Consider the following 27,798-nt stretch of genomic DNA (forward strand, 5'->3'; position numbering starts at 1 on the left):
AAATTAAGGCAACCTAAATTACATTGAAATTATAGCCACCACAGTAAGTAAGCTGCTTTTGTATATCCTCACGACGCTCCTTGTGTCAGCGGTGTGCGTCCTCACCAGGAGTGCTTGCACCGATCTAACTGTCAGTGTGGGGCATCGTGGGAAGGCTTCTGAAAGGCAGCAACAGTCGATGTAAGCACTGCAGTGTCTACATTTACACTGTGTCAACCTAACTACATTGATTTAAGAGCTATGCCTCTTGTGGAGGTGGAGTTATTAAGTCAATGTAGTGGGCGAGTTACATCGGTGGGGGCTGCATTTTAGTGTAGACACTTACTGAGTTAGGTTGATGTAAGCTACTTTACATCGACCTAACTCTGTAGTGTAGACCAAAGTTCAGCTAAACCAAATTAAGACTATTTTAATTCTGAATAACGATGTCCACAAAGATTTAATGCGGTTTAACTATGCTATTTCAAATTCACATCTTTGGTTAATCTGCATTTGTTTTCCTGGATGTCCCTGTGTAGACAAGCCCTTTGGCATTGAAAGGGAGAATTAGGTAGTAGGAGCTGTGGCTGTGTGTTACTTTTATACTTACTTAACAGGCAATTATTTAGACACCAATCATTCTCCGGGTATAGGTCAGTATAATGAGATGCTTAGCTACAATAATTCTTGCTCATATGCCCAGAGTTCAACTGATTAACAGATCTGAATTGTAATGTAGTTTTCCATTTAGGCAATTGGCAGTGATATTAGGGTTTTTAAGACTTCCTCTGAGGCATGGAACAATGCAGTGGATGGGTCTCACACAATCAATTTCCTGTAACTGCAGTGCAGTGGGTATTGGTGAACCTGCCTATCTTCTACCTCTTTTTATTGATCTTTTCTAGCTATTGTATCTTTCACAGTACAACAGAAATGGTAAAGGTGCGTGGCTGGAAATGTCAGTTCCTTTATTAGAAATCAGTATATTTACTGAAAACTGGGTGCTTGATAGCAGGACAATAGCAGGAAGGTATATTTCAACTATAAATACTAGAGACCTATTATTGAGCTTCTGACATTAGCCTAACACCATCTTAGAACCCCAAACAGAGTGCGGGGTAAGCAGCATGTTAGCCCAGATCCTCAAAGGTATTTAGGCATCTAACCAATGGGAGCTTTAAGGGTCCTTGCAGGAAAAGGCTCTAAGGTCTGGCCTGATCCTGAGCAGTGCTGGGAACCACCTGCTCTTATTTAAATCAATGGGAATTTGGGTTGCTCAGCACTTCTCAGGATCAGTCTAATTTAATGAAAGGACAAAAACAAAAACACATGGTTCAGAACTATGTAGCCTGAAAGTATGCCTCTTGCAAAGTCAGTTATAGCATTTTCAGAGGGGAATAGCACGCTCTAGACAGCACAGTGGTTTGAGATGACAAGTGGGCACTTGCTGGATGAGGGAAGTACTTGGCCTTCAGCTTGGTTCCTTGTCAATATGCACCTAACCACCAGGTGCCCTGTCATGTATTATTCTTCACATGGCAACATTAGAGCTGATCAAAAGTCAGAATTTCCATTTTGCAGGAAATGTCAACATTTCAAAATTATTTTTCATCCTGAATCAAAACAATTGTTGAAATTTCCCGTGACAGGACAATCCTGAAATACTTCATTTCAGAAATGTCAAAATGTTTCAATAAGATAGAAATGGTCTGTTATGTTTGAATTGTTTCAATTAACTTTATAATTGGCTATCATATCATATTAACAAGTCAAAATGATAAATTCAAAGTGAAACACATCATCCTTATTGAAATGAAAGATTTCAACCTTACCTAAGTGGAAATGTTTTGATAACTTCCCATCTAAAATTTTGACAAAATCAATATGTTCCTGAGAAATGTTTCTATTTCCTTGAATCAGCATTTTCCAATGGAAAGCTGTTCTGTCAGAATTTTTTTGGCCAGTTCTAACTAATATATCTTATAAAACAAAATTAAGAGGGAAGGAATCCGACTAGCTAATGAAATTGTTGTGTTTGCATCCAACTTCAGAGTTCAGGCTCAGGTCTTATTATCCTGTTGTTACAAAAATGTAAGAGCATTTTCCCAATAACACACTTCAGGAAGTTCAGTTGTCCTAGATAACCACACTTCTGGGATGGCTGATGACACTTGGCAATCCTCCTAATGCCTCAGGCATATGCCGTTATCCAGAATAACTCCACACCTTGTTGTGTTATCACTTACATGCCATACATTAGGAGGGCCTGGAAATCTCAAATCCATGGGTAATGTATCTAGATGACACAGTGTGACAAGCATATGTCTCTTTGGGCAAAAAATACAATAGGAAAGGTTATCCCCAGTTCTTCAGCTGGGATTTCCAGCTGGTGCCTGAGTGGGATTTCAGGCAGAGACAGTATTAAGTGGTGCCTTGTGTCCTCAGAGAGTTCACTGACACCAGAAGAGGAGACCCTTCCCAGATGAGCAGCAGACTCAAATGACAAAAAGAGTATGAATTTCCTTATGCATATTTAATACTGCAATAAAGGTCACTGATTTGCCATCATCTTCTTAAGTACATCAGTGTTTACAATCACAGGGAGGAAACATCTGCCTCCTCATCAGGTTTTTGAAAGAGGCAATTGAAAAAGTAATAACAAGGCCAGCTACAATGACTCCATTTGCTTTTTGCTGTTTACTATATCATCTCTTTTCTTTGAGTTTATTTTTAAAAACATGATTTTTTTCATGAGATCTTTAATTTTGTGCAGACATCCCAGTGAAAACTGTCATATAAAAACCTTGAGAGTGAGCGAGAGACATAACAGATCAAACCACTAGTAAAAAAGCAGAAAGTGAGAAAATACTATTTTTTCCTCCTTTTTTTTAGTAACTTCCAGTTGAAAAAGCAAAAGGTACCCATGCTAATGGTGTCTGCAAACAATTCTGGAATGATAATCTTATTTATAATACTAGAGAGACAAAGTGAGTGAGGTGCTATATTTTATTGGACCAACTTCGGTTGGTACAAGAGACAGCTCTTGACTAGTGACACTATAGTGAGAGAATAGGGGTAGCAAGCAAGGAGGAGAGGGTGTGTGTGTGTGTGCGCGCCTCATAACAAACCCCAAGGTGCCAGGGTTTCCCTCTCCTGCTGCAGTGGTGGCCTGGGCAACCACAGGTGTACTCTCTCCTGCTCATGTCCCAGTTTCTCCTGGGAGGAGAGCCTGAACACCAGTTGCTCCCCCTTGCCACCCTCATCTTAAGGCTCAGGCATTAGCTGCCCTGGGAAACAAAAACAGCTGCCACATGAGTTATTCCCCCCACCATCATCATCCTCAACTTTGGCAGAGGCTGCAGGGAATGGAAGCTCTGCCCTTCCCCATCCTCTGCCTCATTAGTTTGTGACATTGAGAGTCCAGCTAGTCCCACCCTCCCTCCTTCAGGTCCCTTCCCTCTCCTGGTCCTGCTCCCAGGCCCTCCCCCCGTTCTCGCGCTGCTGGTCCCGCTCCCCTCCCCCTCGCTCCAGTGCCTTGTGACACGCTCACACGCCGGGCGAGCGAGGAGAGCGCTTCCCCGGGCTGAGCCTGCCCTGCTGCCGCAGTAGTCATGGCTGCTGACGGGGTGGACGAGCGCTCCCCTCTGCTCTCCGCGCCCAGCTCCGGCAATGTCACCCCCACCGCGCCGCCCTATTTACTAGAGAGCAGCCCCAGAGGTGAGTCCCCACTGCCCCCTCCCCCCGGCCAGCCTTTCCAGCCTGCGCTGGGGGAGAGGGTGGGTGTCTTGCACAGCTGGTGCGTCCCGCGGCTTGGCCTGGCCCTGCAGGGGTTTCTCGGCGTGCCCCGGAGGCTGGGGTATTTTCTTGGCGGGGGGCAGGGTAGGAAATGCTGCACGATGAGTTTGCAACGTGCCGCATTCCCGGCTTCTCCGCAGCAGCCATCAGTGCATTGTTACCGGCGGCGAGTCAAACGTGCAGACCCTAACGCGCATCGCTCAGCAACTGCTGCTTGGCCTAGGCAGAGGCAGGGTGTGTTTGGTGCACACATTGTTCCCGTGTCCTTGAGAGGCTGTTGCTCAAGAAACAAACAAGAAAAACTATGCAATTTGTCATTGAAAGCCTCATCACCCTCCCCTCACCCCCAATCTGTTGACTTGGGGGTTCCCTGTTCCTACAACCCACGAGCAAGTCATTTTTTTTACCTCAGTTCAGATCTCAGTAATTATTTTTATACTGAAAATTGTAAAAAAAAAAAAAAAAAAAAAAAAAAAAAAATTGGGTGGGATATTACATATGTAATTAGTCTTCATTTAAAAATCCATGCACCTTTTGGTGCTGCTTTTGAAGCACCTTCGTGAAAAGTGACACTAAACTTCTTGTGGAGCTGAAAGTACCTTTTACCTTTCAATATCTTTTGCTTGAGCTGCCTTAGGAGGGAATAATGCTGGCATTATTATCAGACTTAGAGAAAATCACGTCTGATTTGTGCCTGATTGCTGATAGCTGCTCTTTGATGGGACTGCCTTGCCTTGAGGAGAGGGACAGGTCGTTGTTGGGCTTTGAGAGGAGCAGGCATGTGTATAGTTTAGTGAACAATAGGCTGAAGGAGGAATGGAATAAACAAATGATAGTTTCTCAGGTAGCAAAAGTAATCTCACTTTTTCTTTATTGCATGGAAATTTGAGCAGCAAAGAAAAAGCTGAGAAACAATGGGTAATGCTTTTAAAAAGGCAGAGTAGAGCATATTTCTAGCAACAGTAACTACATTCACATTTGAACTCTTTTTTTTTTTTAATAAGCTATTTTGAAAGGTAAATTATTGGATTTTAGTCCTCCCATTAATTAGAGGTGGGATTAAACCAAAGGATATTTTAACTGAACTATAATTTTAATTTTAACTAAATTCAGTATGGTCAACTATAGTATAGGACACAGAGAGAATCTTACCTGCAAGCATATCTTAAAGAATCAAACCGGAACAAATGGAGAAAAGACATAGAAAGACCCCATTTCATTTCCAATGGTCATCAAAGCCTTGTACCAGTAGACACGGGTGGTAAAATTCTAGTCTGGTGGGCAAACTGGCACTAGAGAGTAGCTCTCTGTACAGTAGCGTCTATACCGAATATAGTGACTAACACATGTCATTGCGAGTTTGGTTTTGCAGGCCACACACGAAAAAAGCAAGCTTGATACAGTAGGTCATTGACTTGTGAATGTGGGATCCAGATTAATGATGTATTGTTAAACTCTCTTCTATAGATGTAATAAAATTGGTCTGTTGGTAAAGGTTGTCTGTTCAGTAAGAGGGAGTTAATTTTTACTTAAGCAAGTAACTTAGATTTGGAGCTAGGAATAGTAATAAACATGATCTAAAAATTAAATATAATTATGAATCTATGGTTTACTAAACACATTGGTATAGATGTTTTTTAAACTAGTTAAACCTCTTGAGTGAAACAGAATGTCAGAAAAAGCTCAGACTGTCTAAACTAAATGAGATTAGTTCAGCTTTAGTGGCAGCATTTAAAGTATGAGGTTCCAATCCTACTCTGGTTGGCTTTAATAGGAGCAGATTTGGGTCTCTATTTTTACCAGGCTTGTTACAAATTAGGATCTCCAGTTTTCACATACAGATTAAACAGGATCTAAATCTAAACCAAAAAGTGATTTATATGTGAATACACTGTAGATGGGAGTTCTAAAGAAAGTGAACAAATGCTACAGGTGAGCAAATATGTTTTTTGTATACTGTAATCTTTAAAACTGTCAGAAAATCAGGGCTGGATATGAAAATCTAGCTCTGCTATGCCCTTGGTTAACTTTAACCATCATCTAGCATTCTTAATTACACAAACCAGTAACACAGGCCTCAAAACAGAGGTCATGGAGATTGGATTTTCTTTCCCTGGGATCTAATTATGCAGAATTGCCTTCACTCCTTATGTTTATAACCTCCTTAGCTTTAAAGTATATTGGTTTTCAGGCATTTTGAATTCTCATACTCAGTTACTTTTTTCCTAGGAGTCTTTGTTTTGTAACTATTACTCTATGTACAGTTAAGAGTATTTTGAAAATGTGATTATTAATTATGTAACGGGAATGAATCAGTGCAATGACTTGGGTTTGAACCCAGATATAAGCCTATGCTGTAGCACTTTTCTTAAACCTGGTTCTCATGCCAATTGATACTATTACTTAATAGTTTCTTTGATGTCATCAGTGAAAATTTGTGAGAGAGCCCAACACTTAAATTTCACGTTCAGATGGCAGGAGAAAGCAACAAGCTTGAATGATTTTGGCATGTAATATTTTTATTAATACATTCTATACTCCTCCCATAGAAAAGGCGCAGAATCCATGTATTAATAAAGCATTTTGTTGTGCTAAGTATGTATGCCAGATCGCCTGTAAAAATCACTTACATGAAAGTCGAAATTATTTTGTTTTGCTAGTATGGCTTAAAGGAATAGTGAAAATTTGTTGGCATACAGTATATAGGATAAGTTGCTGTAGCTTCCTAGTTAATTGCCTCTCTACCTCAATTACCCTTGAGGAAGGCAAGTTGCTAGTTAAAAAGAAAATGTATAATATATAGCTGCTGATTAAACTAATAAAGACTGCACTGTAATGTGTACACACAAGGGGCAGAGTTAAGGTTGCACATTCTGTAATCTGAAACTGTTTAGCTACACACCACTAGATAGGCTGTCCCATATACCTCAGGAGACCTGCAGGAGAAACTCCTCTCTCTTGTATGTCTTAGGAGCTGCAGAGATGCTGAAGCAGGTGTTCTTCAGTGGTGAGGTGCCAAAAATAGATCATGGGGGAACACCCAGTGGATCACACCTGCTGGTTGAGCATGCAAGAAAATCCATGGATCACTGGGACCCAGCAGGAGCACAGGCAGTGGAAAGAAGGAGCTGTTCTCACCTTCGGCTTTCACCCCTTTCACCTAGCACCCAGTCAGAGATCAGTTCCTTTGTCCCTATCCACCCGTGGTTCTAGGCCTAGGGATGTGGTGTGTCAAGGAGCAGTGGAGCTTGCTTTCTAGCCTCTCAGAGCAGTGTCCCCTAGTCTCCAGAGCTGAGAGCAGGGCCGCACATAGGTTTTTGGGGGGCAGGGCCAAAATCTGAAACAGAGGGCCTCCCCCTCCAAAAATCCCCAAGGGTGCAAAAACATTGAGGGGAAGCCTGGGTGGGGAGCGAGCAAGCCCACCCTGCACTCCCTTTATAATGGCAGCCCCTGTCCCATGGGACTGGGTCCAGCTCCCCGCTCAGTGGATTGTGACCTGGAGCATGGGGTTGCAGTGCCACTCAATTTGGGGGCCTTCTCAAACAAAGGGGCTGGGGCACTGCCCCTTTTGCCTCCTGCCCTGTCAGCCCTGTCTGAGTACATTAAACATTTGGACATGTTCTAATTAAATACAGTACCCAATAGATGGTACACAGCTGATTTATTCCTTTAAATTGGAGGGGATGTCGCTTGGCGGTGTAGCAGCACCCTCCTTTTGGGGAAGAAACTGCTGCTTCTTTCCTCCACCTTTGCTCCTAGCAATTCGTGTATTTTTCACCTAGGCTAGCAGGCTTAGTTTTCAGGCTAGTAGATGCTGGATACACTTTTCAAGTGCTGGCAAGGCCTTAGTTATGTTCTTATTTATGAAGTTTTCTAAGAGGTAGAACCATCTTTTTAATAATGAGGAGTGTGTGGCTGGTAACACATCCCCAGGGCTCAATGTGATGCATTGGAAGCACCAATAGGTAGGGAGTATCGTCTCTTCACACAAGCAGCAGGGCAGGATCTCTCAAAAGCACAGAGTGTGGTAGGGATTGTCATATCCCAGAAGGGCCTGGTTTGTTGAGTTAGGGAGTTGGAAATGCCTAATCCACAAGTGTGTGTGCTACGGCAAGCAGATAGTAGGTGTGCATATTTCTACTGAGAGGAGCAGCAGAATTCACTATAGAGAAATAATCCAGCAGCATGCCTATGACAGAGGATGCATTGGGTATGGTTCTGCTGGCCAGGGCAGGATTTAGATTCTAACCTCTTACTGGCAGGAGTAAGCTTGTTTGGATGTAGTGTCCTCTAGCTTTGTTATTCTGCAGTGCACATTGAGGGGAACTTTCTTCTGGATTATCTCCCAGTCACTAACTGCCTGTGTCCCTAACCACCTGTCTGCCTTATTTTGTGGACCACCATCAACGGTTCTGCAGACTACTGGATGGCTGTAGACTGTGTTAGAGAGGCACTGAAATAGAGCAATAACTTCTTTTTCTCAACGTATTCTTCATTACCTTCATATACCCCTACCTCTTTCCATGCCCCTTTTTAGGCCCAGAATCACAGCATCTGCCTGTGAGGAAACCTGGATGCAGATCCCTTTGGAGATAGTCTCTGCCTTTCTGAATGTCAAGCAGAGGAAAATTTTCAAGGGTAATGTGAAATATGGCTTCCTAGGAAGCCAATACGTTACCACATCCACAGCATTCCTATCCTGGGGAGAAAGGGACCCACCTCTAGCTTGAACTAGGATACTCTGCATAACAGAGAGCATTCTGCTGTCATTGATGATATGATGTAGCTGTTGTTTTTCTTTTGTTAGAAGTAACATTGATAATGTAGCTATAAACCATAATATCAATAGCAGTAATCAGATTTCATTACAGGTGCTCTGAAAAGATCTATGGCTTGTAAAAACAAGACTTGCTGGAAATAACTGGATATCAGGAATACTAGGCCTACGCATATGAACTGTTTTACTGCTGTCAATATATTGTATCTTACAAATGCCACAAATATTTAGTCTGAAATTCAGACTGTTAAAAAAGCCATCTGTAAGTGCTATATTAATGTACTTTGAAAGCTGTCTGCATTTCTATTAAGAGTTCATGACTGGCAGACTCCTAACCCTGCTAGGGAATCTGTTTGTCTTCTCCTCACAATATACTCTTTGCTGAAATTTAATTCCTGGTACTGATTTGTTTTTGGAACTCCTCTAAATGCATTTTTTTAGCATGAAGATTATAGCCCCAATATTTCCTTCATTTTTGATGGATATTTTTGCCCAGTTCACAATCAGCCTTGTTCTAGTTCAGATGTGAACATCAGGTCCAGTGCCATTCTAAAAGATAATCATAATTTATCCTGAGATATTGGAAGTAGCTGATGTGGCAGGATACTAGAATCTGTGCTGCTCACCTGGGAGCCAAGCAGCTCTAATATGGGGCAATTGTAGTGATTCTTTCCATTACAAGTCTTATTTGACCAATCTCAGGTCTCCATCAGAATTGTGCTGCAGTGGAAGAAGATTGCTGCTTGTGCTGGATTCCATCAAGCATAGTTGCCAATATTTAAAAGGGCATGCAAATACAGTTCTCCAGGCAAACAGCAGTTCTGTGGGCTGGTAGTCTCCCAGACACTGGGAACTTTTGTGTGCATTCTGGTGATCTCCAGGACTTAAAGCATTTTGCAAACAATTGTCACAACACAATAGCTGGCACTTGTTGCCACCCTTCTTTTATGGAAGGGGAAAATGAGGCAGAGATTACAGCCTCACAGTGAATTGCTCTTGGGGCTAGAATTAGAAGGCAGGAATCCCTTTGTGACTCTTCCCAGTGATACCTAGAATTGTGAGGCATCTTGCTGCCACCTGCCCTTAGCATGAGGAAACCTTGTCTGTACCTGCCAGGGGCCAGCTCCCAGCCACAGGCAACACCTGCACACCGTTCTCAGCCTCTGTGGGGTCCACTCTCCCTCATGCAGGCTAGCAATAGGCACACTCCAACCCATGAGTCCTCCAAGCTTCCCTCTATGGTGTCCAGCCCCCTAACCACTGGACACTCACAGAATTAGCAGGCCCGTTGTTCCCAAAGGAACAGTACACTGCAGCTTACTAGTTACACCTTAGAACCCAGCTTTGCTTAACACACAGCATTCAGATATGTTTAGAGAGTAAGTATAACAAAGAACAGAGATTCAAGTGATAGCAAACAAAAACAACAAAGGGTTACATGTAAAATAAAAGCAGAACATGCATTCTAGAAACTACGCTTGACTAACATGATTCCCTCTTGTCTAATAAGGCACTGCTTAACCAAAGTCTTTCACACAGCATTTTTCCACTAGGAAAGCTGAGATCCTCCTTTCATGGGACCAAGTGTGCTGGCAGCTTTCTTCCTGATGAAGGATGCCCTTGCTTCTTTCTGCACCCCTAGATATATTAGACAGTTCTTTGTTCCTCAGCTATATATATATTTATATATATATAGGCTTTACCAAATTCACAGCCATGAAAAACACGTCAGACAGTGAAATCTGGTCTCCTCCCCCCCCCCCCCCCCCCCATGAAATTTGGTCTTTTGTGTGCTTTAACCCTATACTATGCAGATTTCACAGGGCAGACCAGCATTACTCAGATTGGGGGTCCTGACCCAAAAGGGAGTTGCAGGGGGTCACAAGGTTATTTCAGAGGGTATTGTGGTATTGCCACCCTTACTTCTGCACTGCTGCCCTCGGAGCTGGGCGGCTGGAGAGTGGCGGCTGCTGACTGAGGGCCCAGCTCTGCAGGCAGCAGCGCTGACATGAGGGTGACAATAGCATCATACCATTCCACCCTTACTTCTGCGCTGCTACTGATGGCAGCTCTGCCTTCAGAGCTGAGCTTCTGGCCAGCAGCCGCTGCTGTCCAGCTGCCCAGCGTTGAAGGCAGTGCCACCACAGTAATGGTAGCAGTACCGCAACCCCTCTACGATAACCTGGTGATTTCCCCCCACACACACACCTCTTTTTGGGGTCAGGATCCCTACAGTTACAACACTGAAATCATTAAATTTACAAAATTGACCAAAATAGACGGTGAATTTGGTAGGGCCCTTCCTATATACAGCTCCCACCACTGAGCTGTTCACCTCTTTCTGTTAATTTCTTCTCCTGAAATCCTCACCCTCTCCTCATTAGCATTTGACTCAGTATGCAAATAGCATTCCATTTGTAAGACAGGCAATACACAATTGTCAGCTAGGGAGATGAGTGTCTCCCACCTCCTGTCTTGTGAAACCTGCCTTAAGGGACACTACCTGTGGGTGACCTGCCTTTAACTACAATGGCCTAAGAATGTGTTTTGCTCTGTGTGTGTGTGTGTGTATATATATATGTATATGTGTGTGTGTATGTATATATATATCTGCACATACATTCCACAAAGATAATGGCTTCAGTAGAAACCTTATATGACCCTCTTTGGTGAACTAGAATGTAAATACCAGACCCAGAGGATCAGAGGTCCTTGGGTCTCCCCCTTGTTCTTAGTTCTCTTCTTAGCCTGCTAGATGTGATGCCTTTTGTTATTGAGCTGGCCTGTCTTTGCTAGAGCTGGCTGCTCAACATGAGCCAGCTCTGTGGTAGGCAGCTTGTCCGATGCTGGAAAGGTGTTCATGGGAGCAGTAGCAGCAACAGCCCAGGCACCACCCCCTGTCTGATTTTTCCAACTTTCAGTCATCTACATTTTTTTAAAATTACATTGATCTTTTTACAATGCACATGCAGTAGGAAATATTGCCAGACTCCAAAAGTATTTACTTTGGGTTCTTACGGATTACGACATTGGCTTCTGTCTCTACTAGTGGGTAGTCTTGAACTGAGAATGAGGAGAGCTTAACTTGTCTCCACATATAGGCATGCCCAGGCATTAATCCAGACGGCATTGCAGTTCTTCAGAAAACAACCAATCATTAAAATGTTCTGAAGTTACTCCAAAAATCTTCAAGAGTGTATTGGTTTCTGCAAAGGATGATGGTAAGGCTGAGATTCTGAAAATGAGCCTATCCTAAATAATGAAGGGCCAGATTCTGCTCTCAGCTGCACTGGTGTAATTCTGGAGTAACTCCATATATGTCTGTGGGGTTACTCCAGAATTTTGCCAGTGCAAATGATAGTAGACTTGAGTCTGAAATTTACCAAAATTATGTTTTGTTTTATTTTTTCAGAAACATTTAACATGCATGCACCCAAAAATGCAAACAAATCAAAGGTCTTGGGTAGCTTGTGAGTAGGCTACACAGCAAAGAAACAGGCTTTAACAGCATCTTAGAAGATTGTGATTTCTCATCATTAGGAAATATATTGTAGGTTTTTTGTGTACTTCAGTACCCTACCTACTCACAAAAACGGAGGGAAAGAATGAGTATAGTGTTAGGGTTGCCAACTTTAATATTTAAAATCTAGACACTCCAGCAGGAGTACTGGAACCTCCCCTGCCCCGCCGCTTCCCCCAAGGCCCTGCTCCTGCCCTGCCTTGTCCCTCCAAGGCCCCGCCCACCATTTGCTCCTCTCCCTCCCCCTCCTCCCGTCCAGATCAGGAGGGACTTGTCTGCAGAGCCAAGGCTGGGAGCTGCAGGTGCCCGACACAGGTTGGAGGTAGCCCCGGCTGAGTAGGGTGGCCAGGTGTCCGGTTTTCAACCGGAACTCTGGTTGAAAAGGGATCCTGGCAGCTCTGGTCAGCACTGCTGACTGGGCCATTGACTGTCCAATTGGCAGTGCCGTGCAGTGGTAGCTGCCGCTCCCGGGAAGCAGCTGGCATGTCCGGCTCCTAGGCTTGGGGCGCACAAGGGGGTCTGTGCTGCCCCTCCCGCAGGCTCACTCTCATTGGCTGGGTCAGGGCAGGGGCCGAACTAGCACGATTTCTGAGCGCTCAGCAGGTGGCTGTTGAGGAGTTGTGGTGTGCACCTCTTCTGCTGTTGCCGGCCCTCTTCTCGCTCTCCTCCTGTGGCTGGGCTTGAGCTGTGGCATATGCCCTCACTGCCCTGTGGTGAACCGTGGTGTGTCGCCCCATCGCTGTGGTGAACCGTGGTGTGTCGCTCCATCGCTGGCACCCAGGAGTTTGAGGTATGTATCCCCATCTCTGAGTGCTGGGAATAGGGCTGCACCCCTATCCCCTTCACTGCATCCCTCCCCGTCCCATCCCCCGCATCCTCATCCCTCCCTGTCCCAACCCCCCCCCACTCTCATCCCCCCCCATTGCATCCCTCCCCCTCCCATCCTTCCCTGCCCCCACACCTACCCATCCCATCCCTGTACCCCTTACAGCGCTCTCCCACCCATCCTCTCCACCTCCCAGATCAGCCGCCCCATGTCCTTCACCCCCCACCCTGCACTCCATTCACCTCCATACTCTGCTGCACTCCCATTATGTCCCTATACACCCCTGTGCCCCCCACATCCTCATGCACCTATAGCTTTCTGCCTCCCCCTGCCTCCTCATCCACCCCACATACCCCCCACACTCCCTCCTCTCTCCTTCACTGCCCTCATCCCCATCCTGCTCTCATCCTTAGCCTCTTTCCCTCCCCATCCTCTCTCCTCCACCCCCTCCCATCTTTTCCCTCCAGCCCACCCTCCTCCCTTCCCGGCTGGGTGATTTAGGCAGCCCCTGGAAGACTGGCGTCCTTCTGGGCACCATCATAATCAGAGAGAGAAAATAAAAAGGCAGTAAAACTCAGCCAGCAGCCTGGGGCCCAGGCAGAGCAGAGCCCCCTCAGTGCCAGGCGGCCAGCCTCTGACCCCTTCGCTCTGATATTTGAATCACACTTTCCATCTCCCACGTTCAAACTGTTGCAGCTCCTGGCCTTCTCCTGGTGCCTGTTTGGGCCTTGTAGTGAAACTGAGCACCTGAGCGAGGGTGAGGGAAAGCAAGCAATGGAGGGAGGGAGGGATGGAGTGAGCGGGGCGGGGCAACGGTGTTTGGTTTTCTGGAATTAGAAAGTTGGCAACCCTACAGCTGAGTAAGGGTTGGTGCAGGTGATGACCCAGTGCTTCCCCATCTCCCCCGCCTGTGATGACTGGACTTTGGATGTCCGATCAGTAGACCTGACTGGACTTTCTGGTCCAAAACCGGATACCTATATGGCTACCCTATATAGTGTCTCCACAAGCTAAAACAAACTGGTAGGACTAAATTTGGGCCTGTCAGCTTTAATAGTAGCCCTTTAATTCTTTCCAGCAGCTGCTGCTTTGTTGAGCACTGCTTTTTTGTAGGAATATGATGTGACTCCTGGTTTCTTTGAAACATTTGTTGATAGTTCGGCTGTGAGTACTGTATAGTTTATTCAGTGTCTCTTGGTTCCATGCTTAAAGGGGAGCTCTTTTGTACACACTTCCTACTTTATGCTGTTTTCAAGTGTTGGGCTTCAGTAATTTTTACCTCCTCCTCCTCACACATGCACATATTTAGTGCTCTTATTTCAAGACACTAATTTACATAAAAAGTGACTAAAATAGACTCAAGCTATTATCTCCAGTAAAACTTTACTTAGGACTGTCATGTGTTCAAATGAATTTTGTTGTGTTACTGTAATGTGTTAGACTGTGTTTTCTATTGCCTATTGCAATTCCCTATTTAAGAACACATGTATAAACTGTAGTGGGGACCTAGTACCTTATTGCCTTCCTGGCTTCTTACAGACAATAGGGGTAGAGAAAGGGAAATCTGGTCATTCAAAAGGGTAGAAAGCCTTTTTGGTCCCTCTTCATGCTGAGCTGTTGTTTTTTAAATGACTAACATTTCCTTTTAGTACATTACATAAACTGCATTTGCATTTACACTCCCAGGCCTTGGCTACACTGGCGCTGTACAGCGCTGCAACTTGCTGCGCTCAGAGCTGTGAAAAACCACCCCCCCGAGCGCAGCGAGTACAGCGCTGTAAAGCACCAGTGTAATCAGTGCCTGCAAGCTACTCCCCTCGGAGAGGTGGAGTACATACAGCGCTGCGAGAGCTCTCTTGCAGCGCTGGCGGCACGACTACACTCGCGCTTCACAGTGCTGCCGCGGCAGCGCTGTGAAGTCCCAAGTGTAGCCAAGGCCTCTGTCAACAGAATACCTTCCCCTAAAACCCAAAACTTGTCTGTGTGACTGCTGAAAGCTGGAGCCCCAAGGTTGGTCAGTCCAGCCTACTACTGCGAAAAGCAGAATTGTTTTCCACAAATTTCTATGAAGGGACTAATCCACATTCTTAAAAGGCCCGAATCTGTGAGGTGCCAAGTATTCTCCACTCACTTTGACTTCAGTGGAAGTTGAGGGCTCTCAGAACCCTCAGGGTGTACTTTTAGCACCTTGTGGGATTGGGCCCATAGCACTCACTCTAGGGGAGCTATTCTTGGGAGTCAGCAAAAATTTCCTTTCTTTTCATTTTACCTGATTTCTTCTAGCGTTACCCTTTTGTATGCCACACTAAGTATATCTGTCCCAATGTTGCATCCTCCTCAGGTAATATAAATGCTTGCCAGGACTTTCCCACTTACCCAAGCTATGCATATTTTATTTATCTGTTTTCATTTTCCCTCCAGAAATCAATTGTTTTCTCCCCCACCCCTCAGTCATTGTTATTGTTTCTCTCTGAACTCTTTGGAATTTGGCCACATATCTCTAGTGTTGAAGTGCCTGGATACAAATGCAGTATTCCAGAGGCAGACGTGTCACCTCTTATTGCCTTCCCAATGTGTGATGTGATGCTTCTGTATTATCAGTATTCTGTAGTATGGTTATAGAAGTAGGACTAATGTATAAATACAGAATATTGGGGAAAATCTGTAAATAATCAGTTTTGTGATTACTTTAGATAAACAATAACACCAACCACTAACTTTCTGATTCTGTGTCTTAAGTTATTGTAACCATTGGAAATATTTTCTGCTGTAGAGTGACCCTGATCACCCTATTGGTTTGGTTGTTGAACTGTTTCATCATTTCTTTGCAGCAGAACTCCCCCCTCCGTATACCGCCATAGCCAGTCCTGATGCCAGTGGTGTTCCTGTAATAAACTGCCGTGTGTGCCAATCACTAATCAACTTGGATGGCAAGCTTCACCAACATGTTGTTAAGTGCACAGTTTGCAATGAAGCTACGGTAAATGAGTTTTTACATTTTCCATTGTTGTTGATGTGCTCTATTAACTCCTGGTTACGTAGAAAGGGTATGTCAGTATTACTGATCACCTAGCATGTTTATTCAAGGATTATTGACACAAGGTGGGCTCGGTTATGTGTTAGCAATGAAAATGTACAAAGGCAATGAAGTCTTCAGGCTCCTAAGCTTACTTGTTTCAGGTGGAATGCATCTTGCTTTCCATCTCTTATTCTTTGCAAGCGGGAATTCAAAGGGTTAAAAGAGTCAGTTAAAGCAGAAGCTACCTCCCTGATGTTTTAGGGAGATGAGACAGCATGAGATGATAGGCTTTTGGGGTGGGGAGGGGTTGAGGGAAAAGGGGGGACAGTATTTCCAGATCTGACAGAAAAAAAAATCGAGGTGCCTTAAGTATTTTAGGTGTAAATTAAGGAACACAATGCCTAATCTACCCGGTGGACTATATATGTGTACTTGGCTGAATATGTGCACTATTTTGTTAAATAATACTCTAAAGTCTTTAGTTTTAAATATTGTTTAGAAAGTTTTGTGCCGTTTATATAAACTCCACCCCTTCCCCTCTTATTTAAAAAACAAGTTTTCTCAGGACCTGAAATCTATAATGTCCCCTTGACATATAAAATCAACCAATGGTAAGTATGGATTTCGTTATGCTCCCCATATCCGGGACTGCAGTGTTATACAGTGAGAGACAAATGTGCCTCTTCCCCTTGGGTTGGTGCAGAGCATCATGTTTGCAGCAGAAATAAAACATTTCCATTACACTGAGGAAGCAAGATTTTTTGGATCATAAGTGGGATTCCCCAACTCAACAGAAATCCCATCCATACACTTTAGAGGAGTTTGGCTGGGCAGAGAATATTGAAAGGGCAGTGGAGGGCTACTCCAAATGGCATCAATTCCCCCACCTCCTCAAGTCAAGTTAATCAGCATTATATCATGGGGTTCATGTCCCTGTACTGAATTTAACCCACTCATCCACACGTGGAGACTGTGGCTCGCTGACAGCACAGGACTGTTGAGACTCATGAATCTTAGGTTGATTCCACATTCTCTAGTGGTTACAGACCTGCCTACTGCTGCTCTGTCCCAGCCTTTACTCTGCTTTGTCCCAGTCCCTGCCTCCTCTCCCAGCCAATCCCAGTCTTACCCTACCAGTTCTTACCCTCCCCTGCTCCTCAGTTCTTGTGCCTGGTGCCACAGCAGCCCCTGGCATCTGGAGGAACAATGTCAAGGAAAGTCTCCAGCATCCCTGTGCTGGAGCATACCCAGTACAGATGGAATCTTTGGAGAATTTAGCAACCAAATTTTACAAGCATGTGTGAGCTGTGACTTTCAAAGGCTTAGAGCTTGGCCAACGCTGGATGATTTCCATGGTAGCAGCAAAAGGCATAGCCCTGACATTAAGCTTAACTTCCTATCAAATTCCAAGCCCTTGCACTAAAGCTAGAGCAATGGAGATGCTAGAGCTGCTGGACAAAATGTTTGTAAACATTTTTTTAACATATATTACTTCGCCGATTTCCCTAACCTCATTTTCAGAAATAGCTGAACCATTTTTGCTGAAACTTTCCAAAAATATTTAGCCTGAGGCAGTCACCTGACAGGGAAAAGGTCAGCTAAAAAGTTTGGCAGAGTAATTGAAAACTGTATCTTGTAATGGAAAGTGTTGATCAACCGTAGCTATAAGTGTAAGTTACCGGCTCTGCCTATAATAAAACTTTTCCATTAGAAATATGTCAATTAATGTGTGAATACATTGATAGAAACTGATATTTCATAGCTTATTAGGTCAGGAAGGAACACTATGATCATCTAGTTTCATCTTTTGGATAACTCAGAAAAAATTAAGAGAACTTAAAATATTTTTAAAGATATATTTTTAATTTTTTGAAAAGGAAAGAGGGAGTGGGGTTGTTGTAGCAGTAAAAATGTGCTGATAGCAGGAACTCCCAAGAGATGATAAATGCAGGCCCTAGCTTTAGGTGTTTGCGATTATCTCTTGGAGAATGAACAAGCTACCTGATTCTCTTACTATTATTGATTAATTTGTATTACCACAGCACCTAGGAGACCTCTCATGCACCAGGATGTTATTGCGTTAGGCCAGTGTTTCTTAAATTGGGGTCGCCGCTTGTGTAGGGAAAGCCCCTGGCGGGTCGGGCCGGTTTGTTTACCTGCCCTGTCTGCAGGTCCGGCCGATCGCGGCTCCCACTGGCCGCGGTTTGCTGCTGCAGGCCAATGGGGGCTGCTGGAAGTGGCGGCCAGTGAGTCCCTCGACCTGTGTCGCTTCCAGCAGCTCCCATTGGCCTGCAGCGGCGAACCGCGGCCAGTGGGAGCTGCAATCGGCCAGACCTGCGGCCAGGGCAGGTAAACAAACTGGCCCGGCCCGCCAGGGGCTTTCCCTACACAAGCGGCGACGCCAGTTTGAGAAACACTGCGTTAGGCTCTATAGAAACACAGGCAGATAATAGTTTAGATATTTTGTTCTAAATTATATTGTATTGTAACTTCAGTCTATCCATTCTGTTAATTATTTTGCTCCAGATTCTTAAAGGTATTTAGGCACAAAACTCCCAAAGGGTATTAGCCTTTGTGCCAAATCTTGCTCCCCTACTTATATGAATACACCTATTGCAGTCAGTAGGATTAAGTCTCAGAGTGAGACAGGTAGGCTTTGTCTCTTAAGCAGCTGTATTTGTTTAGAAAACATTTCAGTTAATATTGAATAAAACTAAACTTTGTAGGTTTTGAACTCTGTATTTCTAAAATATGAACTGGACACCTTGTCCACTAGGCTACAAAATCCTTGGTTGCTTGTTTTTTTTTTTTATATATTTACTCTCACTAAACATATCTGAATGCTGTGTGTTAAGCAAAGCTGGGTTCTAAGGTGTAACTAGTAAGCTGTAGAGACTGCATATTACTTGACTGAGGGGTGTGTGTATATAATAGTGAGTATATAGATAGAGCGAGAGAATAATGATGTGGATGTGGATATTTAAGCATTCAAGTGGCAGTGTGTGAAATACTAGTGTTCTTAGGATGCATTTTATAAAATCAAATATAAGGACTACAAAGTCCAAACAACATGCATTCCTTAATTCATGCAAACACACACATGCGTGAAACTGGGACCTAATTTAATGTTATGCTTCTTCAGCTAATAGTGAGACAAAAGCATTTTCCTACTCTTTAAGCTAAAGTTAGGGTGCTGATCAATAACTTTAATTGTTTGTTGTTAAAACTTCAGTCCTGTCATGTTCTGTCCTGTAAGGAGAGAACCTGTATTTCCCTTTTCTTAACTTGGGTTCATGTCATATCAGTTACTCTGTTTAAAAGATACTTAAGAAACTAGCAAAAAAATAAATAAATATTAGTTCGCTATTTTGTATAAAATTTTTGTTGGTATTTTTTTTTTGTCTAGCCAATCAAAAACCCTCCTTCAGGAAAGAAGTATGTTAGATGTCCATGTAATTGTCTTCTTATCTGTAAGGATACGTCTCGGCGAATAGGATGTCCGAGACCCAACTGGTAAGGCCTAAAGAATCTTAATGACAGATACCAGGTTATGTGAATGTTATAAATATTTTAGTATCAGAGGGGTAGCTGTGTTAGTCTGGATCTGTAAACAGCAACAAAGAGTTCTGTGACACCTTATAGACTAACAGATGTATTGGAGCATAACCTTTCGTGGGTGTATACCCACTTCGTCAGACTCATTAATATTTTAATGTCATTGTTAGTCATTCGTTTATCAAAGTGTGTCCACTTTCATTAACACTACACAAATATTTATTTGTCCATGGATCTGTGTAGACCTAAATTTATTGGATTCATTAGGTTAACGTATTCAAAGAAGAAAACTATATTACTTGTGCCATTATTACTATTTCTCTAACATGATTGATATCCATTTCAAGAATGTTTTTAATATATTTAATATGGAACTTGATTATCACTTCAAAAGTTTTTTTTTTTTTTTCTCTTAATTAATTGGCCTCTCAGAGTTGGTAAGACAACTCCCACCTGTTTATGCTCTCTGTATGTGTGTATATATATCTCCTCATTATATGTTCCATTCTATATGCATCCGAAGAAGTGGGCTGTAGTCCACGAAAGCTTATGCTCTAATAAATTTGTTAGTCTCTAAGGTGCCACAAGTACTCCTGTTCTTCTTTTTGCGGATACAGACTAACACGGCTGTTACTCTGAAACTTATACTGTGTACGTTATACGAGTATTATATGAAGTGAATAGCATACAATATAATGGGGAAACAACTTAAAAGTTCTGGGAAATGTTGTGCATAATTTCCTGCAAGCTCAGTTCTATGGTAATTCCATGGGAAAGTGGTGAACGCACAACTTGCGTTATAGAAAGTCTATTGCTTAGTAACGGTGAATAACTTGATACACTTGTTAAATCTTTCATTGCAGAAATCCCTCCTACTCCTTTCTCAAAAAAAAAAACAAAATAAGTCAGTGAATGTATCTGCTCTTTGTTTAGAGAAACTAGTTAATATAAACTTATCTGATGTTTATGCGAATCTTTAGAATTCTAAAATAAATAAGAGGCATGTGTCTGGACACACCAGATGCCACTGCATACACAATAAGTGAAATCCCGTTCCCATTGAAGTCAAGGATTTCATCTAATAAATCTAAGGAAGCAGGAATCCATAACACATAATGTACTAGATAACCAGGAAGCACAAAAATAAACCAATTTCCCTAATTTTGTTAAAACATCAGTCCCAATAGTATATGCTTCTTCAGCAACTCTCCTTGAAGGAGAGCAAGATTGGGAGTGTGCATTCTGTAGAAAAGGGCCCTTCACACAGCATGCCCTGCCACTGTTTCCTGCCTTCCACACTGAAGGGGATCTGGCCCACCCTGAGCTGTGGCAGCTTGGCATGGGGAGGGATGACGTGGGTTAGGTGATTCTTTGTGCCTGCATTTTTGCTTCATATACTGTCATTTTTGTTGTATGTTCAAACCATGTGAGCAAACTGGAAACATGAAATGATACAGTGTGGTTAACTTAAAAATACAAAACCAAGCATGTGATAAAATTGACATTAAATTGTCTTTGGAACTCAAAGTTGGGTTTTTTCTAGTTAATACGAAGTGGGCTATTTAGGACTAACTTAATGCTAAATGACTTAGGTTATGTCTACACTACGAAATTAGGTCAAATTTATAGAAGCCGGTTTTATAGAAATCGGTTTTGTACAGTCGATTGTGTGTGTCCCCACATAAAATGCTCTAAGTGCATTAAGTCGGTGGACTGCGTCCACAGTACCGAGGCTAGCGTCAACTTCTGGAGCGTTGCACTGTGGGTAGCTATCCCACAGTTCCCGCAGTCTCCGCTGCCCATTGGAATTCTGGGTTGAGATCCCAATGCCTGATGTTGCGGGGGGTTCTGGGTGCATGTCGTCAGGCCCCTTCCCCTCCATCAGAGCAACAGCAGACAATCGATTTGCGCCTTTTTACCTGGGTTACCTGTGCAGACAACATACCACGGCAAGCATGGAGCCCGCTCAGTTCAGCGTCACCATATGTCATCTGGGTGCCGGCAGACGTGGTACTGCATTGCTACACAGCAGCAGCTAATTGCCTTTTAGCCGTAGATTGTGCAGTATGACTGGTAGCCGTCATTGGCTATCTGGGTGCTGGCAGACGTGGGGCTGCATTGCTATACAGCAGCAGCTCCTTGCCTTTTGGCAGTTGATGGTGTATTACGACTGGTATCCGTCGTCGTCGTACTCATCAGTGAGTTCGGTCAGAGGCACCTGGGCAGACATGTTTTGTCTCCTGGAGACTCAGTCCTGCTGGCAGTCCTATTGAACCGTCTTGACGATGATGGCTAGCAATCGTAATACAGCATTTTCTGCCAAGCACCCAGAAGATGCCGATGGCTATCAGTCATGCTGCACCATGTGCTGCCAGCTTAAGATGTAAAAAATAGATGGACCAGATTTGTTCTGTATTCATTTGCTTCCCCCTCCCTCCGTGAAATCAACGGCCTGCTAAACCCAGGGGTTTGAGTTCAATCTTTGGGGGGGGGGCATTCTGTGTGACAGTTGTTTGTGTTTCTCCCTGATGCACAGCCACCTTTGTTGATTTTAATTCCCTGTAAGCCATGTCATCACTTGCCTCTCCCTCCCTCCCTCCCTCTGTCAGACAGTAGTTTCGCGCCTTTTTTCAGCCCAAACGCCATAGCACTGGGATCATGGAGCCCGCTCAGATCACCGCGGCAATTATGAGCACTATGAACACCACGCGCATTGTCCTGGAGTATATGCAGAGCCAGAACAAGCCAAAGCAAAACCAGGCGAGGAGGCGATTGCAGCGCGGCGACAAGAGTGATGAGGAAATTGACATGGACATAGACCTCTCACAAAGTACAGGCCCCAGCAATGTGCAAATCATGGTGTTACTGGGGCAGGTTCATGCCGTGGAACGCCGATTCTGGGCCCGGGAAACAAGCACAGACTGGTGGGACCACATCGTGTTGCAGGTGTGGGATGATTCCCAGTGGCTGCGAAACTTTCGCATGCGTAAGGGCACTTTCATGGAACTTTGTGACTTGCTTTCCCCTGCCCTGAAGCACCAGAATACCAGGATGAGAGCAGCCCTCACAGTTGAGAAGCGAGTGGCGATAGCCCTGTGGAAGCTTGCAACGCCAGACAGCTACCGGTCAGTCGGGAATCAATTTGGAGTGGGCAAATCTACTGTGGGGCTGCTGTGATCCAAGTAGCCAACACAATCAAAGACCTGCTGATATCAAGGGTAGTGACTCTGGGAAACATGCGGGTCATAGTGGATGGCTTTGCTGCAATGGGATTCCCAAACTGTGGTGGGGCGATAGACGAAACCCATATCCCTATCTTATCACCGGAGCACCAAGCCACCAAGTACATAAACCGCAAGGGGTACTTTTCAGTGCTGCTGCAAGCCATGGTGGATCACAAGGGACTTTTCACTAACATCAGCGTGGGATGGCCGAGAAAGATACATGATGCTCGCGTCTTCAGGAACTCTGGTCTGTTTCAAAAGCTGGAGGAAGGGACATTCTTCCTGGACCAGAAAATAACCGTTGGGGATGTTGAAATGCCTATCGTGATCCTTGGGGACCCAGCCTACCCCTTAATGCCATGGCTCATGAAGCCGTACACAGGCAGCCTGGACAGTAGTCAGGACCTGTTCAACTATAGGCTGAGCAAGTGCCGAATGGTGGTGGAATGTGCATTTGGATGTTTAAAAGCGTGCTGGCGCAGTTTACTGACTCGGATAGACCTCAGCGAAGCCAATATTCCAATTGTTATTGCTGCTTGCTGTGCGCTCCACAATATCTGTGAGAGTAAAGGGGAGACATCTATGGTGGGGTGGGAGGTTGAGGCAAATCGCCTGGCCGCTAATTACACGCAGCCAGACACCAGGGCAGTTAGAAGAGTACAGCAGGGCGCGGTGCGCATCAGAGAAGCTTTGAAAACGAGTTTTGTGACTGGCCAGGCTACGGTGTGAAACTTCTGTTTGTTTCTCCTTGATGAACCCTCCACCTCCCCCCCCCCCCCCAGCCCCCCGGTTCACTCTACTTCTCTGTAAACTAACCACCCTCCCCTCCCCCCTTTGAGCACCGCTTGCAGAGGCAATAAAGTCATTGTTACTTCACATTCATGCATTCTTAATTAATTCATCACACAACTAGAGGGATAACTGCCAAGGTAGCCCGGGATGGGTGGTGGAGTAGGGAAGGAAAAGGACACACTGCAGTTTAACACTTATTGAAGGCCAGCTTTCTGATGCTTGGGCAATCATCTGGGGTGGAGTTACTGGGTGGCCAGAGGCCCCCCCACCGCGTTCTTGGCATCTGGGTGAGGAGGCTATGGAACTCGGGGAACTTGGTTACACAGGGGCTGTAGCGGCAGTCTCTGCTCCTGCTGCCTTTCCTGCAGCTCAACCATACGCTGGAGCATATCAGTTTGATGCTCCAGCAGCCGGAGCATCGACTCTTGACTTCTGTCACCAAGCTGACGCCACCTATCCTCTTCAGCCCGCCACTTGCTCGCTTCATCCCGCGATTCAGCCCGCCACCTCTCCTCTCGTTCATATTGTGCTTTTTTGCACTCTGACATTGACTGCCTCCGCGCATTCTGCTGTGCTCTGTCAGCGTGAGAGGACATCTGGAGCTCTGAGAACATATCAATCCGAGTCCACCGTTTTCTCCTTCTAATCTTCACTAGCCTGTGTGAAGGAGAAACATTGGCAGCTGGTGGAGGAGAAGGGAGAGGTGGTTAAAAAAGACAAATTTTAGAGAACAATGGGTACACTCTTTCACGTTAAATTTTGCTGTTCACATTACACAGCACGTGCTTTCGTTACAAGGTCGCATTTTTCCTCTTATATTGAGGGCCTGCCAGTTTGGTGTGAGAGATCACTCACGCAGTGCCAGGCAACAGAATTCGGCTTGCAGGCAGCCATGGTAAGCCACCGTCTTTTGGCTTTTTTAACCTTCTTAACATGTGGGAATGGTTTCAAACAGTAGCGCCCTCATTTCCCATACCAAGGACCCGTTGGGTTGGTCATTTAAAATGGGTTTTCAATGTAAAAGGAGGGGCTGGGGTTTCCGGGTTAACATGCAGCACAAACCCAACTACCCCCCCCCCCCCACTCCCAATTCTCTGGGATGATCACTTCACCCCTCTGCCCCACCACATGGCTAACAGCGGGGAACATTTCTGTTCAGCTGAGCAGGAACCTCTGACACCTCTGAATGTCCCCTTAATAAAATCACCCCATTTCAACCAGGTGACCATGAATGATATCACTCTCCTGAGGATAACAAAGAGAGATAAGGAATGGATGTTGTCTGCATGCCAGCAAACACCGGGACCATACGCTGCCATGCTTTGTTATGCAATGATTCCAGACTACGTACTACTGGCCTGGCATGGTAAAGTGTCCTACCATGGCGGACGGGATAAGGCAGCCCTCCCCAGAAATCTTTTGCAAAGGCTTTGGGAGTACATGAAGGAGAGCTTTCTGGAGATGTCCCTGGAGGATTTCCGCTCCATCCCCATACACGTTAACAGACTTTTCCAGTAGCTCTACTGGCCGCTTTTGCCAGGGCAAATTAATCATTAAACATGCTTGCTTTTAAACCATGTGTAATATTTACAAAGGTACACTCACCAGAGGTCCCTTGTGTGCCCTCAGGGTTTGGGAGCACGCCTTGGGTGAGTTCGGGGGTTACTGGTTCCAGGTCCAGGGTAATAAACATATCCTGGCTGTTGGGGAAACCGGTTTCTCCGCTTCCTTGCTATGAGCTATCTTCATTGTCTTCATCATCATCTTCCTCGTACCCTGAACCCGCTCCCCTGTTGCGTGATTCTCCATTGATGAATTCAAAGCACACGGTTGGGGTAGTGGTGGCTGCACTCCCTAGAATGGCATGCAGCTCCGCGTAGAAGCGGCATGTTTGCAGCTCTGCCCCAGACCTTCTGTTTGCCTCTCTGGCTTTGTGGTAGGCCTGCCTTAGCTCCTTAATTTTCACGCGGTACTGCTGTGCGTCCTTGTTATGGCCTCTGTCCTTCATGGCCTTTGAGACCTTTTCTAATATTTTGCCATTTCGTTTACTGCTACGGAGTTCAGCTAGCGCTATACGTCTCCCCATATGGCGAGCAGATCCCGTACCTCCCGTTCTGTCCATGCTGGAGCTCTTTTGCAATCCTGGGACTCCATCATGGTTACCTGTGCTGATGAGCTCTGCATGGTCACCTGTGCTCTCCACGCTGGGCAAACAGGAAATGAAATTCAAAAGTTCGCGGGGCTTTTCCTGTCTACCTGGTCAGTGCATCTGAGTTGAGAGCGCTGTCCAGAGCGGTCACAATGAAGCACTGTGGGATAGCTCCCGGAGGCCAATAATGTCGAATTCTGTCCACACTACCCCAAATCCGACCCGCAAAGGCCGATTTTAGCGCTAATCCCCTCGTCGGAGGTGGAGTAAAGAAACCGGTTTAAAGGGCCCTTTAAGTCAAAAAAAAAAAGGGCTTCATCGTGTCGACGTGTCTAGGCTTAATTTGATTTAACGCTGCTAAATTCGACCTAAACTCGTAGTGTAGACCAGGCCTTAGTGTATAGAAAAAGTTTTCCTTTAAATATAATTTTCTCTTAAGTGAGTTTAATTGTACTGGATTACTGGTATTTTCTGACCTTCTGACACTATGCCAGTTCTCAGTCCCATTGCCAACTCGAGGGTAGATATAAAGAATGGCTAATGTCATCTGAGTCGCCCTCTGTGTGGGTCCCAGGTGAGCAAACCTCCTGGGAAATAAACAGGGATCTCCCACAGTCTGTCCAAGCCTCATGCTGTGGGATTTCTCCCATTGTGTGTGTGTGTGTGTGTGTGTGTGTGTGTGAAATCTTGTAAATCGGGCATATTCTCACTGCTTGCCAAAGCTGGCAGCGGAGCAGCCTGAGGTGAGTGTTGGACATCCCCTTTGTGGGCAGAGACTGTGACACACAAGAGGCAAGGAAGCTGCGTGGCCTGTCTTGGCTTGGAGTGCGTGGGAAAGAGGGACAGAGTCGTATGAGAAGAAGAAGAAATCTGCTTGGAGGAGGGATGCCTGATTTTGAAGGGAAAGGAGAGTTTGAATGTGGAAGGATGTTGGCTGGAAGACCAAGAGAGAGAGTCCCATTCCTGCTATATGTTTCCCCAGCCATTGCCACACATCTCTGTTCACAAGCCTGAATATCTGGTCATCTCACCCAGATTTTCTGCACTTTTAGTACTCCCCTCTTCATGAGGGGCAGTATCCCAAACTGGACTCTGACATTTGCTGGCTAGGTCTCTGTTCTTGAAATTGCCGCCATTTACACTTATGTAATAACCTTTCAATAAAGAAAATGGTGTCTTCCTTACCTGTTTGGAAAACACTACTAAGAGAGAGCTCAATTGGGTGCACATATAATAAGAAGTAGGTTCCACTTTACAGTCATAAAATATCTGGTAAGGTCTTGCAGAGCTAATAATCTAAATAGTGTAATGACATGGCATATATGTTTAATGTTCCTACCACAGTAGACGCATCATTAACCTGGGTCCAGTGATGTTGATTCCAGAAGAGCAGCCAGCTCAGCCTGCCTTGCCAGTTCAGCCAGAAGGTACTCGGGTGGTGTGTGGACACTGTGGAAATACATTCCTGGTAAGTAACCAATGTGCATTGTAGTGTCACGGTTTTCGTGTACACTTGGAGCTGGGGTTGTGATTCCCAGCTCCAATAGATGCGTCTGAGCTAGCTCAAGCACGTGTGCTAAAAATAGCAGTGGAGCATGGATGGCAGCTCAAGACTAGTTGCCCAAGTACCCCTCCTGTCCCCCTGGGCATATACTCAAACGGTTAGCCTGAGCCACTGCCTATGCTATCCCGACTATGCAGCGTGTCATCTGGGAATCAGCCCACAGCTCTAAATGTAGATGTAGCCGAAGGGCTAAATTCTCCTCAGTTACATCAGTGCAATATCACTGACATCAGTGGAACTCTTTCCAAGAGCCTATCCCACTGGTACAGCATTGATGTGGAGCCAAATCCCTTTGTGAGTTGATTGTTAAGACACAGATATTACATTGGATATGCAGTTGTATCTGAGTATTTACTTGTGCTTCTTCAAGCACATCCCCCAGTATTCTCTCCATCTAGGAAAGGGTCAGGCCCATAATCAATATGATACTGATGGAAAACTATTGTTAAACTGTTGTTGTTACAATCCAGTGATGATTATATTCTGCAATAAGTAAACTTGTATAATTGTTTCTATTATAGTTCATTTTTCAGATGCTCATAACTTTATGAAACTTTCACCTCTGGATAAAATTCTCCATGCTTGGACTCCAATTTTG

At 44.8% G+C, this 27,798-nt stretch overlaps 1 protein-coding gene across 2 annotated transcripts in view; it reads left to right on the forward strand.

Annotated features, from left to right (window-relative positions):
- Positions 1–3,536: 3,536 nt before the first annotated feature.
- PIP4P2 (phosphatidylinositol-4,5-bisphosphate 4-phosphatase 2) overlaps positions 3,537–27,798 on the forward strand; it is a 62,860-nt gene continuing 38,598 nt past the window's right edge. Inside the window, exons 1-4 of one of the 2 annotated variants that reach the window (XM_054018383.1) lie at positions 3,537–3,696; positions 15,729–15,877; positions 19,323–19,429; positions 26,981–27,104. In XM_054018383.1, the coding sequence (XP_053874358.1) occupies positions 3,591–3,696; positions 15,729–15,877; positions 19,323–19,429; positions 26,981–27,104 (486 nt within the window). In that variant the 5' untranslated portion in view covers positions 3,537–3,590. The remainder of the gene's footprint in view (positions 3,697–15,728; positions 15,878–19,322; positions 19,430–26,980; positions 27,105–27,798) is intronic. The other variant, XM_054018384.1, reaches the window with a different exon arrangement.

Source organism: Malaclemys terrapin, chromosome 2 (assembly GCF_027887155.1).
Source record: "Malaclemys terrapin pileata isolate rMalTer1 chromosome 2, rMalTer1.hap1, whole genome shotgun sequence".
NCBI classification, from domain to species: domain Eukaryota; kingdom Metazoa; phylum Chordata; order Testudines; family Emydidae; genus Malaclemys; species Malaclemys terrapin.